The 15967-nt window shown below is 49.2% G+C and overlaps 1 protein-coding gene across 2 annotated transcripts in view; it reads left to right on the top strand.

Annotated features, from left to right (window-relative positions):
• HTT (huntingtin) overlaps positions 1 to 15967 on the top strand; it is a 2065683-nt gene that overhangs the window by 1909732 nt on the left and 139984 nt on the right. For both annotated transcript variants that reach the window (XM_085642500.1, XM_085642499.1), the window contains one exon: positions 1929 to 2043. In XM_085642500.1, the coding sequence (XP_085498626.1) occupies positions 1929 to 2043 (115 nt within the window). The remainder of the gene's footprint in view (positions 1 to 1928; positions 2044 to 15967) is intronic.

Genomic DNA, 15967 nt, shown 5'->3' with positions numbered 1-15967 from the left:
TTGTATAGCAAAGCAAATGGCTTTAACTTAATGAAAGGCGAGACCTATTGGATTTTTAATGCTTGTTTTATAGGCCTCCCAGCACATGAACCCACCAGAAGGCATTGAAGCCTATCCCTATATGCTTCTAATTTCCATTGCTCATACCCTTAACCAGCCCCGTATAGGTCTTACTGTCTCGATATGTGAGATAGATCTCATAGTAAGATCCATACGAATGGGCAATGTTGGAGCAGTATGGGGTCATCTTAATAGAGATTTGAGGGAAGTAGTCTCTACAACTTCAAGCGAGTTTAATGTGCAATGCCCCAAACTTCCACATACGAAGTAGCTCTCTTCTGTGCCACCGACTTCAGTAATATGTATCTTCTGAGACCAGAAATATTTCAACAGCTGGTGAGTGCATTCTCCAACGTGTGGAGGAGAAAACTACAATGACCGTGAGGTTGTTATATTTAAAAAATATCAGTTCACAATCTAATTGCGTGTGAGCCACCAAAAGAAAGCACACGCGTACTTAAAATCTGGTTCTATTATAGGATAAGAAGTCATCATCTTTTCCGCTCAGATCGCTCGTGTCTGGCCTCAGCATTTCCATGGACAGCGATGCCACCTAGTGTTCAAACCGCAGATATTTAAACCGTGTATTGGTCACTACCAGTGCGGACCAATGCGAGTGGCTCAGCGGTTGTGCCTCAGCGTCCCTTGCTGGTGGTCGCCATTTGTCCCATCCCTGTCCTCAATATTGCTGCTGCAGCCCTGGCTGCCCCCGCCTGTCTCTACTTAGATTCCCGCTCTAAGACTGCCTAAGACTTTACACATCTTTAAATTGTAACCTTACTCCCTTCTGCGATTGTGTCGGCGTGCTCTTATTTCCAGATTTATTTTTCACTGTGCCTTTTGTGTTATATTTTATATGTGTGCCATCATGGTGTATACAAATATTTTTTTTGCAGCTTGTAATGGATATACTGTGTGCGCAGCTGCACCAGTGAGGGTATAGCTGGGTATATATGATGCGAGTGCGAAGCCTTGTACGGGCTGTGCCTCTGAGTCTGTGTGGATAATGATATATATGTGCGCATGAGTTTATGCTCACATGCCTGACTTCACGAATGTTTGAATGTTTGCACCTTCGTGTATTCGCATGTGCCCGTCGCTGTGCGCCTTTGTTTCTCTGTGTGGACTCATGATTGTGTGCTAATCACAGAGATGCATCAGTTCGGAGCCCCCACACTTGGATCCCACCGCCTCATAATGTGTCCTCCCCAGCGTAGAAGGGGGTATTTAAAGGAGCAAGGCAACGTCCCGTCAGCGAGCCACAACTGGTGGTAGTTCAAGCACCAACTCTGTGCCAGAGCTTGGGTACTCCCGTTACACCCTGCAACCCATCCCTCACATTGCTGAAACTCTTTCTCAAGTTCACTATCTGTCTATGCTTGTTGTGTAACCCATCTGTGAACCCGCGCCAAGAAGCCTTGTTAGCGACAGCCGAGCGCTAGTCAGAGACGAAAAACCAAAATGGTGTGTTAATGGGTTCTAGCTGCATGGTATGCTGTTTTTAAACAGTGTGGATGTCAGAGTAGACTCTGGAGACGTTGACTTCATGCAGGTGGCAGAAACGGTACCTAATGAAACTATCTCCATCATAAGCAAAAGCATTAAAAAAGAAAGCACTTTCCATTCAAATAAATAAATAAAACAGCCCCGAATCTGCCTCTACAGAGATAATCAGGTTATGTGTCCTAGCTTTTGAAAATTTCTCCTCTGTCCTCTTAAGGCAGAGGCTGTTCTGTCCCTCTACAAATAGGTTTAACATTCCTGTTACCACAAAGTGTGCAGCATCCCATAAACCGCTATTGTTTATATGATTGCAGTGTATGCTAGACTGATCTGTTCTGTAATTGTTTACATTCCCTTGTTTGCAGCTGCGTGAACGTTCATAATCAGCAGCATGTTCTGGTGATGTGTGCAGCTGCCTTCTACTTAATTGAGAATTATCCACTGGATGTTGGACCAGAGTTCACGGCAGGAATCATACAGGCAAGTGAAGCAGAGTAATACAGTCGTGAATATAAACCGTGCATTGTTTATTCCAGTATGCTCCCTTGTCAGCACTCGAAGTATATAAAACCAGCACTGTAAGCTTTAGCTGAGTACTCCAGATCATTAAGGCATGGGTTTCACCTCAGGGTTGTCAGTTCTCTGTGGCCTGCACAATGTATTGGAAGATAGGTAAGCCTTGTAACAAATGATACTGCTGTCCTTGTAAGTACACAGACCAGCTCCTACTGGGAGGTCGCATAGCTGCCAAGGGCCTCACTTTTTAGGTTGGTGGGGGGGGGGGGAGAGAAGAGACACACCCCCCCCCCCTCCCTCATTCATTGTTCTATTCAGGTGTCGTTCTCATTTTGCTTCTGCCCACCACAGCATGCCTTACATGGTAGGCCAATAATTGACGTTGCCAGTGCTTTATTTCCCGGTTCTTAATCGGTCATCATTTCCTGTTCTCACTATGTCGTCTAATTACAAAAATGTGGGAAGCATAGCTGAGAAGAGGGCGTCTGTCTCCGAGAAGGCATCCATTGCTCATGCTTCAGGGTCTGATTTCTAACTCACAAACTTACCAATCTGCTTCTGATGAATCCACAGCTACTAAATTGGCAGTAAACACAATAGTCTAGCTTTCAATCACAGAAGATCACCAATGGGGATCACTGGTAAGTTACTTCACTTTCGATTTGGAGGTTTCTCTGAAAGCAGATATTTTAAAGGTCCAGAGACCGACAAGGTTACTTTATCCGTTGCTTCCTAGTCTGTAACTTAGTGCATAGTGGGGATGCTGTATTTGGACTTTTTCCAGACAAAATTCTTTATACCGGAGAATGCAGCAAATCATTTTTGGCAGTTTATGGAGAGAGAAGATTGATTCCGCAGCTTATACTGTTTTAGCTCCTTTCTAACCTGTATTCAATCAATTAATCATTTATAAAGCTCGGCAAATCAGCCATGAGGGTCTTAAGGTGCTGCAGTTGGTAGCTGCTGCGTGGTGATCTGTTCATTCAAACTGCCAGGTCTTGAATACTTTCATGAATTCCTGGAGCGATGAGGCGGTCCTGAGGTTCAGGGAAACATTGTTCCAAGCATTGTCCACCAGTGGTGAGAAAGAGCGTCTGCCCCTGTTGGCTTGGAGGATTCGGTGGGGGGTGTCTGTGAGGAAGAAGGCGGATTGTAGGTGTCTGGTCGGTTGGTGGCAGGTAATGCGTTTGTGTTACTAAAGGCCTGTACACATGTCTACATTTTAGCTGCAAAGTATGTACTCTCAAAAGTTAACATCAACAAGCATCACAAATACATATGTAGTCAGAAAACAATAAACACTCTGGAGTTTTTGTGTTCTTCTTTAATCCAGAACGATTGCCCAGCCAAAACATGTTTCATCTGGGAAAGTACCCCGAGACTTCTTCAGGGTTTATGGCAATGAGAAGGAGATCATGGATCTCTCTGCCGGTTGTACTTCCGTCCCGGCTGGCTATGGGTGAATATTTCTTAGTGTATGGGTGTGATCCGGAGTAAGGACCACAGAGGATCGTTGGCTTTCTGGGGGTCGCCCTGCCTCCTGTTTCCAGCACTTCTTCATCCTCATCTGTCTGGGCGGCGGGATCTTCCTCAGTGAGGGCTGCATATCCTCTTCTCCTTTGTGTTCTCCCCATCGCCTCGGCCTCCACTTTGTGTTTCAGACCCTGCTGTGCGTAACGGACAACGACCACGTGTCTCTTCGGTGGTTGATTATCTCTGTTGCACTTCCAATAGTCTCAAGACTGTTCCTATCTCTGCGTTCGCTCTTGCCTGTATTTACGCTTGGGTTTCTCTTCTCCGTCCGTACCTCTAGTGGCCCTGGAAAGTCAGCTTCGGTTTCAGCAGGGTCTTGTGTGGTCTCAGAGCACGTAGTCTTGGCTCCAATGCCCTTTCGGCACTAATTACCCAGATAATTGCTCATACTTCTTGGTGGCTTCTCTGTTCCCTAGGTGCATACGGCCACTTTCATGGCCTGGTTGGTTTCTTGCAGCCAGGTGCCCTCGGAACGTGCCTGACTATCCAAATTGATGAGAAAGCGCAGACAAGCCAGTGGCATGCCAGACTTATAAGCTACAAGAGCAACCCTTAAACCCATGGGAACCTAGGTGTGAAGTCAATCTTTGGCTATATTGGTTCTCATGGGTATCATTTGGGGGGGGAAAAAATGAAACATATTTTATTAATTTTTCAATTTTCAACCCATCAATTACAGCCTATTGCAGTTATACACAATAATGCATTACATTGAAATCGCCGTACAGTGTATGTGCATCATCTTATACAGGAAGTGTATAATATATGAACACAACTGTCCCATCCCTCCCTCCCCCAACTTCGTCTGGCACCGTCCACTCACAGCTCATTTGGCAAGGTGTTCCCTTAGCTACTCCCGATTGCACATAAACGTTCAAGGTGTATGTATGCACCCTGTGGGGCAGGGTCTTCAGACAGTGTAAATCAATAATAGTAGAAACTGGAAACAGGGGGCTAGGTAATAAAACAGTTAGTAATTCCGAGCTACCGGTACAGGTGGTGGGGCCAGGGGCTTGAACGCTTCCAGAATACTGTCCCAGTTTAGAGAGAAGATTGTTTTGCGTAATCCCCGGGCTTCCTCCCTGCGGATCGCAGCGCTCTCTGCTCCGCCTCATCTTACTACTTCCCCATGCCAGCCATAAAGCTGTGGAGGTGTGACCGATTTCCACCGCATCGTAATGGATTGCTTAGTCAGGAGTAAAGTATCATTTGGAAATTTAAATAACCAATTAGGAGGTTAAATAACCTCATGCAATAAATGCCACAAGAGAAGTGAAACACAACAAACCACCATAATCGTGAATCCATAAAGACTTTTATACCTGAAAGATCCACAAAGTATCTATAATAACATAAATACAAGTTAAAACACAGTGCAGTGTGTCCTCACTGCCAAAACAAGCACAAATACAAGATTTTGTAGTGAAGACCAGCTAATGGCTTAGTAACAAACAACTTCATAACATTTGTTAATTTGGTATATGTCAGAACTGGGCAGTCTCTAGTTTGTTTGTTAACTCTGTCAACGTTTCGACCCTTACATGAAATACAAGGGTCTCATCAGGACTAGGAAATAGGAGACATCTAATATAAACTAAAAGAAAAAATGAAAGAAAAAGGGGTTAGGAAAAAATGAAAGAATGGTGACTCGTTGATATTGTTGGGGTTTTGCATCAACGTGCTGAAGTTCCACCTGAATCCCTTACAACATCTCCCTTTCATCGCAGCCATCCTGGATACGGTGTTTAAAATTTGTTTTTTTTTATCTGAGCTTTTCCTCCGCCTCAACAAGTCCAGGACATTTGGACTGTGATACCAAATTTTTATATTTCCAAATTTTCATCCTGCAATCTGGGTCTCAGTGAAGTCCGCTCTCAAGCTTCTTGGCCTCCTGTAATACTGCATGTGGACCACGCCAGGTGGCACATGCGAGTTCTGCAGTGGGATCAGGCAATTTGTCAGATTCCATCCTGGTGTCAAAGGAGACTGCGAAAGACCTGCAGTGGTGCTGGCTCAATCAAAGTTGGACCGGCGGCAGACCCCTCTCCCTACTCCTCCCAGAACTAAAGGTTGGGACAGATGCATCATTACTGGGTTGGGGCGGTCATCTGGCAGAGGTGGAGATCAGAGAACTCTGCTCTCCAGAGGGTGCTCTCCGCCACGTCAACTAGCTGGAGCTGTAAGCAAATCACTTGGCACAGAAGGCATTCCTAACACCATCTAGGGGTTGCATGTCATCCTCCATGTTGATGCTGTGGCAGAGGCTCCCTCCATTTGGATTGGAGTGTGGCACTCCTAGAAATAAACTGAAATAGAGATTTTGGGACTAGCTCCATAAATATTTCAAAGACTTAAAGTGCTTTCTCTAGGCACTACAGTTCATCCGAGAAACATGGAGCTCAAGTCTTTAATTCTTGCACGGTACAGCTATAACTTCAAGGTTGTCGGAAGGGTCCAAAGTATAAACACATAAGAATTGCTGGACTAATTTACAGAAAGTAAATGGAGGAAATATCTATGGTCTTTGAAGACTGGGATACTCTGTCCTGTTTACCTCTGTAGGAGGTTTAGTGCTCACTATCCTCCTATCAAAGCACTTGGTTGAAGTTCAAAGAAGATCTCGTAGCCTTGACTCAGGGAATCGCAATGGGTCCAGAGTAGCTCTGCAGGAGGGAGCGAGTAGGAAGATCATGTGGGAGCTGGTGCCACGGGAACCACTGGTTCAGATGAACTTGAAGGAGACTGAATCACTTCTTGGTTCCGGCAGGATTCTTCAGGTGAGTGACAAGGGTGAAGCTTTTTCCACAGGGAGCTCGGCCAAACCACGATTTGGGTTTGGTCGGGATTTATATGCCCTCTCGAAGGCTGGATGGATGAAGCTAGATCACGTTGGGCATGTGGGGCAAATAGCTGTCTGGACGTTTCTCGAACCTTGGGAAAAGGACATGTTGGTACACTCTCTTTGACCTTACCGAATGGGCAGGTGGAACTTGTTGATCGGAACAAAATAACAGGAAACAATAGTATAGTTTTTGATCGAATGCGCATAGTGGAAAACGTCACCAAAACCCATTGGCTCATGGGATTCTAGGGGATGCTTGTAGGGATTCAAGCGCAATGGATGCATCGGTCATGAGGATGCTGAGAAAGCATCGACCATGAGGGTGTTGGGGAAGCCTCAGTCATGAGGGTGCTGCCGAAACATCAGCCATGAGGGTGCTGGGGAAACATCAGTTATGAGTGATGCTGACGGCGGATCAGTCATGAGGGTGTTGGGGGAAAATCAGTCATAGTATCATAGTGCGCCATAAAGCGCCACGGGACAAATCAACATGAGCCCTGCGCCCTAGGTGCACTACACAGAGGGAGCATGAGGGTGTTGTGACAGTATCACTGCAGGTCACCACAGGGTGCATCCTTGTTGTTCAGACTGCTTCTGTCTCATATTGGATAATAGTATGCCAATGGTCCTATGTCCCTTTTCTGCAGTATCTTGGGTGGTTGGTGATGGGCTTTTTGATCAGTGGGAGCTCTTGCTTTATCATTTTGTTGGTGCTTTGTTTCCCTTTCTTTCTGTCTGCATGAGCCCTTTCACCATTTTTAGGTCGAGCCTCAACAGCGCTTGCTCTGTCTGTTCGACCTGTTGTATCCTCTTCTATGGGCTCTTGAACACCTCCTAATTGCTATTGGTTTTTATGTATGGCATTTAAAAATGCTGGCTTATAATTGGTGCATTTGTGGAAATGCCCCTCCTTTATGTGCTGAGTTCCCTGGCTGGCTATTTCACTCAGATAATGTTTGTATCTGAAAGAGATACGTTAGTGATAGATTCCATACCTTAGAATATCCCCAGGTGTCAGACTGGATCCGGAAAGTTTTGCTAGCAGTACTCCTGCGCGTCAGTAGGTGGCATCGTGCAGCTCCGCGTCCGGCGCTGGCGTCGTAAGCGCCGAGATGACATCACGGAGACTACTTGGGCGCCACCCATGCGCGTTAATGTCAGTTCTTTCTTTTTCTGCGCCAGCAAGTGCAGATCCGGTTAGAGCACGTACCTCAGTCACTTTTTGACTACCCTTTTTGAGACTTTTTGCCTCCTTTTCTCCTTGGTGCACGTAGGGATTGTGGGGCCTGTCGTCGCAATATGTCGGTGGCGGACCCCCACAATGTTTGCCTCTACTGCCTGGAGACCGACCACGACTCCCGGTCCTGCCGGGACTGTCGGCCATGGCCCCGAAGGCCTTGAGGGAGCAGCGCCGGAAGCTGCTGGAGGTCCGGCACTCGTCCCAGCACTGTTCCAGGTCCAGGGACGATTCCCGAGAACACTCGCTAGGCCGCAGTCGTCGCTCCTCGGGCTCCAAGTCTTCACCCTCGGATTCGGGTATGCGACGACATAAAAAGAAGTCGAAGAAACGAGTTTGCTCTCCGATGTCCACCTGTCGGTCATCAGATGCAGACGAGCGGGACAGGAGTTCTGCCCCTGCGGCTCCTTTGGAGCCTGGGAGACCCGCGGCCTACCCGCCTTACCCGGGTACGTCAGTGACTCCCGAACAGGTGCAAGAATTTCTTGCTACCATGGACCGCCTTTTTAGGCCGCCGGTGGATCCAGCTTCGGCGCCACAGGATCCTGCGCCGTTGGCTCCGGCGCTGGCGCCACAAGGTCCAGCGCTGCCAGCTCCGGCCCCAGCGCCACCCTTGGCTCCGCCCCTGGCGCCGTAGTGGGTGCCGATTGTCCCACCCTTGCCCCGGTAACAGGACCATTTTGTTCCTGCCTGGGATCCACATTGGGACGCGGTGGCGGCTCGGCCCCGGACGGCACCGATCCAGGCACCGTTTCTGACACCGTATGTTCCTTCTCTGGCTCCAGCTCTGCCGCCGCGGTCTGTTCCCCATGCAACAGAGGTGGAGGACGACTGGGAGGGGTCCGAGGACCCCTTGCCCCTTGCCCGTCAGTGTGACTCCGAGCAGGACTGGGTGGACGACTTGGAGGACGCCGGCGACCTCGAAGTCTCTTCTGACCCGGGGTTTGCCTCTCCCCGCCTACCATGGAGGAGGGTGCCTCCTATGCGATGGTGCTCCGTCAGGCAGTTGAGGTCCTCAACCTCGATCTTCCTACTGTGGCCCTCAAATCTAATCTCCTCACCAAGGTGCTCCAGACGGCGTCCACTTAGTCGGAGCCCCTGCTCCCCTTTAATGACGCCCTCACTGACGTCTTGTTGGGCACTTGGTCGGGGCCAGCCACAGGGGCCCCTGTGGATAAGAATGTCACCAGGCGTCATCGCCCAGCGCCTGGCGACCCCGCGTTTCTGACCACTCATCCTACGCCTGAGAGCCTGGTCATCCAAGCCTCGACGTCACAGAGTGCCTTTCCCCCGACCCCGCCGGATAAGGACTCTAAGAAGCTGGAGTAGTTCAGTAAGAGGTTGTTCTCTTCGGCCAGCTTAGGGCTGCGGTCAATGAACACCGCCTGCTTATTAGGCCGCTATTCCCACGCTGTGTGGGATACAGTTGCGCAGGTGTTACCTCAGTGTCCTGAGGAGATCCACGCTGTGCTGTCCCAAGCTTTTGCTGAGGGTAAAGATGTGGCTAAGTTCGCCATTCGGTGTGGTTTGGACACCGCAGACTCACTGGGTAGGGCGATTTCTACGACTGTGGCGCTGCATCTCCACACCTGGTTGCGATCTACCGGGTTCTCGACGGATGTCCAGAGCTCGCTCATGGACATGCCCTTTGATGGCACTCGCCTGTTTGGCGATAAGGCTGCACTGGAGCGTTTTAAGGACTTGCGAGCCACGGGCAAGTCCTTGGGCCTTTCTGCAAAGAGCCTGGCCACTCCTGGTTTTCGTTCCTTTCATGGCCACGGCAGAGGCACCAAGGCACATTCCTTCAGCAAGCCTGTGCAGAACCAGAATCCGCGCGGGCACGGCTTCCGCAGGGGCGGGTCTGGGAATCAGTGCGGGGGTCAGTCCGCCTCCGTCCCCGCTGCTTCTACCTTCAAACCTTCCTAATCCGAGCTTTGTGGCGCACCCCACGCCGGAGGTTGGCAGGATCCACCACCACCTCCCCCACTGGCGCGATATTACATCGGACAAGTGGGTGTTGCAGAACATCCGCAGGGGTTACTCCCTTCCCTTTCAGGCCTCCCCTCCAGCCATGCCACCTCAGTGCCACCGCATGTCGGGGGATCACTTGGTACTTCTACAGCAGGAAGTCACGGCCCTCTTGGCCAAGGGGGCCATCGAGTGTGTTCCTGGGCCGGAAGTAGGGAGTGGTTGTTATTCCCACTACTTTCTGGTCCCCAAGAAGGACAAAGGGGGCCTGCGCCCCATCCTAGACCTCCGGAACGTCAATTGCTTCCTCCGGAAGGAAAAGTTCAAGATGCTGACTCTGGCTCAGGTCCTGGCTGCCCTCAACCCTAGAGACTGGATGGTAGCGTTGGACTTGCAGGACGCATATTTTCACATCCCCGTCCTGCTGGCCCACCTACGTTACCTGCAGTTCACGGTAGGCCACGAGCATTTTCAGTTTGCCGTATTCCCCTTCGGCCTTACCAGCGCACCTCGGGTGTTAACGAAAGTGATGGCGGTGGTTGCAGCTCATCTGCGCAGGTCAGGGGTGTCAGTCTTCCCTTATCTCGACGACTGGTTGTTGAAGGCGGACTCGCCCCAGGCAGTCATCAACCACCTTCAGACTACGGCCGACCTCCTGCATTTGCTAGGATTCTCCATCAACGTGCCGAAGTTGCACCTGAGTCCCTCTCAGAAGCTCCCCTTCATCGGAGCGGTTCTGGATTCAACGCTGTTTCGGGTTTATCCTCCCGAGCAGCGGGATCTTCAGACTATGATTCTGATCTTTCAGCCTCTGTCCCGGGTTTCAGTCAGGATGACCCACCAGCTTCTGGGCCTGATGGCCTCCTGCATCCTGCTGGTGACACATGCCCGATGGCATATGCGGGCTCTGCAGTGGGACCTGAAGTTCCAGTGGGCGCAGCATCAGGGCAACCTGTCCGATCATGTCCAGATCTCGGAGGGCACTGCACTGCAGTTGCAGTTGTGGCTCACGAATCGCGATTGGGTCCATGGCAGATCCCTCTCCCTTCCCCAACCGGAGCACACAGTGGTGACGGATGCGTCCCTCCTGGGATGGGGAGGCCATTTGGGAGAGGCGGAGTTCAGAGGCCTCTGGTCTCCAGCGGAGTCCCGGCTCCATATCAATCTGTTGGAGCTTCGGGTGATCCGACTTGCACTGAAGGCATTCCTTCCCTCTGTTTGGGGAAGTGTGGTGCAAGTGTTCACGGACAACACGACCACCATGTGGTATTGCAGGGTGGGGTGTGGTCCTGGACCCTATGTCAGGAGACTCTGCGCCTCTGGACATGGCTGGAACATCAAGGCATCACCTTGATGGTTCAACACCTGGCAGGTTCTCTGAACGCCAGGGCGGACAAACTCAGCCGCCGGTGCTTGATGGATCACGAATGGCATCTGAGCTCGGACGTGGTGCAAGGTCTCTTTCAGCAGTGGGGAGAGCCTTGGTTAGATCTATTCGCCACCAAAGAAAACGCTCAATGTCTTCAGTTCTGCGCGTTGGAATTTCCAAGGCGGCACTCGCTCGGCGATGCTTTTCGTCGCGAGTGGAGTTGCGGTCTATTGTACGCCTTTCCGCCTTTACCACTTCTGCCCAGAGTGTTGAAGAAGATTCGGCGCGACCGGGCCCAAGTCATCCTTGTGGCTCCGGATTGGGCACGTAGATACTGGTATCCCGAGCTACTCATTATGGCAATCGATCCCCCGATCCGACTGCCTCTTCTGGAGGATCCTCTGTCGCAGCAGCAGGGGACGATCCTCCACCCGAACCTGTCCAGCCTCCACCTCCATGCGTGGAGATTGAGCGGCGACAGTTGACAGCTTTCAATCTTCCTCCCGAAGTCTGTGATGTCATTCTGGCAGCCAGGCGTCCCTCCACTAAGACAGTATACGTCTGCAGGTGGAACAAGTTTGTGGCATGGTGCACAGCTAAGACTGTGGATCTCCTTTCTGCCCCTCTTTCTGAAGTCCTTCTGTTTCTTCTTTCTTTGGCCCAGCAGGGCTCTGCTCTGGGCACTATCAAAGGTTATCTTTTGGCCATTTCCGCCTTTTTACGGCTTCCAGATCAGCTTTCTCTTTTTAAGTCCCCGGTGATTTATCGTTTCCTAAAAGGCATTAAGCACACGTTTCCTCCCGTACCGTTCATAATGCCTAAATGGGAATTAAACCTTGTCTTGACATATCTAATGTGTGCTCCCTTCGAGCCCCTTCATACCTGTCCTTTGCATCTTCTCACTCTCAAGACAGCCTTCCTGGTAGCTATCACCACTGCCAGAAGAGTGAGTGGGCTCCAGGCTCTTTCTTCCAAACCTCCTTTCCTTTCTGTTCATCCGGACAAGGTGGTTTTAAGGACCCATCCTTCTTTCTTGCCAAAGGTTGTCACGCCCTTCCACATCGGGCAGACCATCACTTTGCCCACCTTCTTTCCGCCTCTGCATCCTTCAAAAGAGGAAGAGAGGCTCCACCGTCTGGACCCAAAACGTGCACTGTCATTCTACCTGCAGCGCACACGACAGTTCCGGGTGGATGACCAGCTCTTTGTTGGCTATGTGGGCGCCAAAAGAGGTCGGGCTGTGCACAAGTGGACCATCTCTCGGTGGGTCGTTCTCCGCATCAAGGCCTGTTACTCGGCTAAGAAGGAGCATCCTGTGGGGCTGTGTGCCCATTCTACCAGGGTGACGGCAGCCACTACTACCTTGGCACGCGGCGTTCCCTTGCAGGACATCTGTCAGGCAGCTACGTGGGCTTCGCTGCACACATTCACCAAGCATTACTGCCTTGACAGTCCGGTCCGGAGAGAAGGCTTCTTTGGCCGTTCTGTTCTCCGTGACTTTCTGGTGTAATCTTTTCGCAGACGCACCACCGGGGTTGGTATTGCAGGGGTATCTATTCTAAGGTAAGGAATCTATCACTAACGTGTGTCTTTCAGATGCACAAGTTGCTACTTGTGTAACGATATATACCGCCCCACCCATCCTCCCTGTTCTGCGAACTGATTTCTAGGGTTAAGGTCATCCCGTTCAGGGCCCTAGTTTTTTGGCACCAGTGGTCAGTTTCTTTCATGGCTCTGCGTTCCTGCCGCGAAAAGTCGTGTATATAACTGACGTCAGCCCGCATGGGTGGCGCCTAAGTAGTCTCCGTGACGTCATCTCTGCGCTTACGACGCCAGCGATAGATGCGGAGCCGCACGACGCCACCTACTGACGCGCAGGGGTACTGCTAGCAAAACTTTCCTGATTCAGTCTGACGCCTAGGGATATTCTAAGGTAAGGAATCTATCACTAACCAATGTCTCTTACAGATATATCGTTACACAAGTAGTAACTTGTGCTTTAGCCATTACACTGCATAGCGTGTGATGGCCTCTCCTCATGGCCCCTCCTTCCATCTTGTAAATCGTGTCAGCCAAAGCCCCGCCTCCTCCCACTGGCTGCTTCACGCCAGCAACCATGGGTCGTAGCTGTGGGGGCTACAATATAAATGCTGCCAGCCACCCGCCAGCAATTAATAATGTCTGAGCCCCACAGGCGTTCGTGCTTTAAACTGAATTGAGACAAATTTGGAAAAGGGTACTTAAGGGCACAGAGTTCGTGGTTCACATATATACATTTCTTAGATTACATCCCGAAGGCACTTCCTTCCCACTCGCCTACCTTTCAATTGTCTTAGAGTACAAGGGCATGCATTCTTGAACAAGCATTGGCATAGCCAATAGGTCTCGCCTTTGGGACCTTATAAGTGTTTAGCCATGCAACGGTTGATGTTGTTGCACCAAGGATAGTGTGCTGCATAACTAAATACTTATAAGATCCCAAAAGCGAGACCTATTCGCTATGCCAATGCTTGTTCCTTTTGCTCTTGGCCATGCTGCACTGTAGTCGCGCTGCTGCACAACATGGGCAAAAAAGCATAGACAGAGCTAGTAGATCTCGCATAGTAGCGTCCTGTTGGCTTTGTCAGTCATTGTTTCAGTTACGATCTCTACTATTTGAGCAATGCTTTTCCAGCGATAAGAAAGAGAAGAAGACCAAACGTCTCTTTTAAGTGTACACTTCGTTTCCTAATACTAAATGGTGCACGTGTTCAACATTCATGTACATAGAAGCCACCATCACCCTATCTCTGCGCCTGTGTGAAAAAACAATAACCCCACACTCTCATCCAAAGACATACTGCGCTCCAGGATACGATACCTGAGCTGGCTGTTACTGCATACATCCGCTAGAGGCAAAGCTACAATTTGCTCTCCGACCCGTATGTGTACAAAAATAAACCAGTTTGAAACAAGTAAAATATTTAGCCAAAAAAAAAAGAATGAATTCATTGCCAAAACATCCTATAAATTAGGAAACGTAGTGTTGCGGAGATCAGACACAGTGTAAATTACTCAAAAGAGTAAGAAGAGCTTTGCGGCCATCGTTCTTTTCAGTTATAAATGTAATCCACAACGTAATCAAGGGTTTTCATCTTCAATGTACCTCAAAACAACTACTTTCGCCCTGGCTAAGTCTAAGGAAATGCATCTTTATTCTGAAAAAATAAGTCTTCAGAAGCAATTTTGGATTGGCTCGAACACTCATAGATGGGCTATGCTCAACTAAAAGGGACTAAGTCAGCAACTGAAACCTACAATACTATTTCATGTCTGGACAGAAGAGCACATATATTTTTTGCCAGTGAGTTGTGTAACCTTACAGAAACTGAAAACACATGTTTTATTAATACATTATTGTGGCTACTAGGAGCTCCTGGTGTGGAATCAAAGCTTCGTACGTCAGGAAGACTGATTTTGTTCGGCAAACATTGTACACTGTGGTACTCAAAAGACATTCCTGTGTAAATTCTCAAAACACCACATTAAAGTACTATATAGAGCAGCAATCTAAATTTGTACCATGTTTCACTAATTTCTAATGATAAAATGTTAACAAGTCACGAAAGCGAGCGCACACGAACCATGTTCCGAAAAGGGAGGAGGGAGATGCAAGCAGAGTATATGGTGTGCACTTTCGCGGCCTTTGATGTTCTCAGTGGCCGCGTGGCTCACTGAGAACATCAAAGCGGCATCAAAAGTGATCACGCAGGATGACAAATGGTGCGCGCGCCCGGCGCACATGCACTGTAGCTAGAGGCCTGAAAAGCCACTAGTTTGCACTTCCAAATCCCGCTTACTAAAACTCTCGCCAGAGCAGTGCTAAAGCGCTGGCTCAGGCGAGACCTAAAAATTGGAAAACGTGGAGAGGCAGGGGAACCAGAAAAAGGAGCCGACAGTATGGATATGGGTGCCACAAGCCAGCAGAAACAGTGATGCTGCATGACATTTGTGCAAACATCTCTGTGCTTAGCTCGGCTGTGCTCAAGCCGTCCCAAAACATGCAGCGCCCCATTAAATGCTCCCACCTTCTTGTGTGGCAGCGGCGTGAAGGATGCCCAGTCACTCACTCTTGGGCTCTTAAATGCACATATTTTTATTGTTTCTATTATTTAGGGTGTGAACATATTTATTTTTTGTTTGTTTTTATTTTGTAAATATTCAGTAGCATTAGCATATGCTGTAAAATGACCATCTTTTCCCATAAAATAGCAATTGGTGCAGATATCTGAAGCTGCCCCATGTTAGGTGTGAGCCGTTCATCCAGTCATGTCTCTTATGCTGAGTTACTTTAGAGTTAATGTACCTGCTGCTGGAATCCTAGTGCATCTGCGCATCACATGATTGAATACCGGAGGAGCCAGCATTGCCTTTCATCTTGTCCAGGTCGATAAGTAAAAACAAGCCCATAATATTGTTCCTTCTTGACCTAGTGGGTCTGCTTGCTCCTAATATTTATTGTAGCTGCATGCTGAGACAACTTTTATGTGTGTTTTAATAAAGCACAGTGGGTGGCTTCTCGGTCACCTCTAGGCGCATTGAGGAGGTGACAGCAGTTCATGTATAAGAGAAAGGCACTCAAACAGTTGGGGGAGAAATTTTTAGCACCTCCAGACTGGGCAAAGCTTAGCTGGCAGCTCACAGTCCTTGTGGCAGGCTGGGGGCTGCCTCAGCTCACGGCTGGCTACACTGTTTCACTCAACAGCGCATAAATTCACTGACATCACGGCAGTGCCGCGAGAGTCTTCAGTCTTAAGATTTGTTTAACAGTATCATAAGGTTACAAGGGCACTTGTTTAGAGCCCTACTATTTCTGGTGCTTATCGGCAGTTTTAAGATCTTCTTATTGTTTTTTGTTGCTCGAATGCATGTAATTTCTGATATTTATATGTGTCCCTTA

The sequence above is a fragment of the Triturus cristatus genome, chromosome 2_2 (genome assembly GCF_964204655.1).
Source record: "Triturus cristatus chromosome 2_2, aTriCri1.1, whole genome shotgun sequence".
NCBI lineage: Eukaryota > Metazoa > Chordata > Amphibia > Caudata > Salamandridae > Triturus > Triturus cristatus.
The sequence above is the reverse complement of the archived record's forward strand: the minus strand, read 5'-3'. Positions and strand labels throughout refer to the sequence as shown.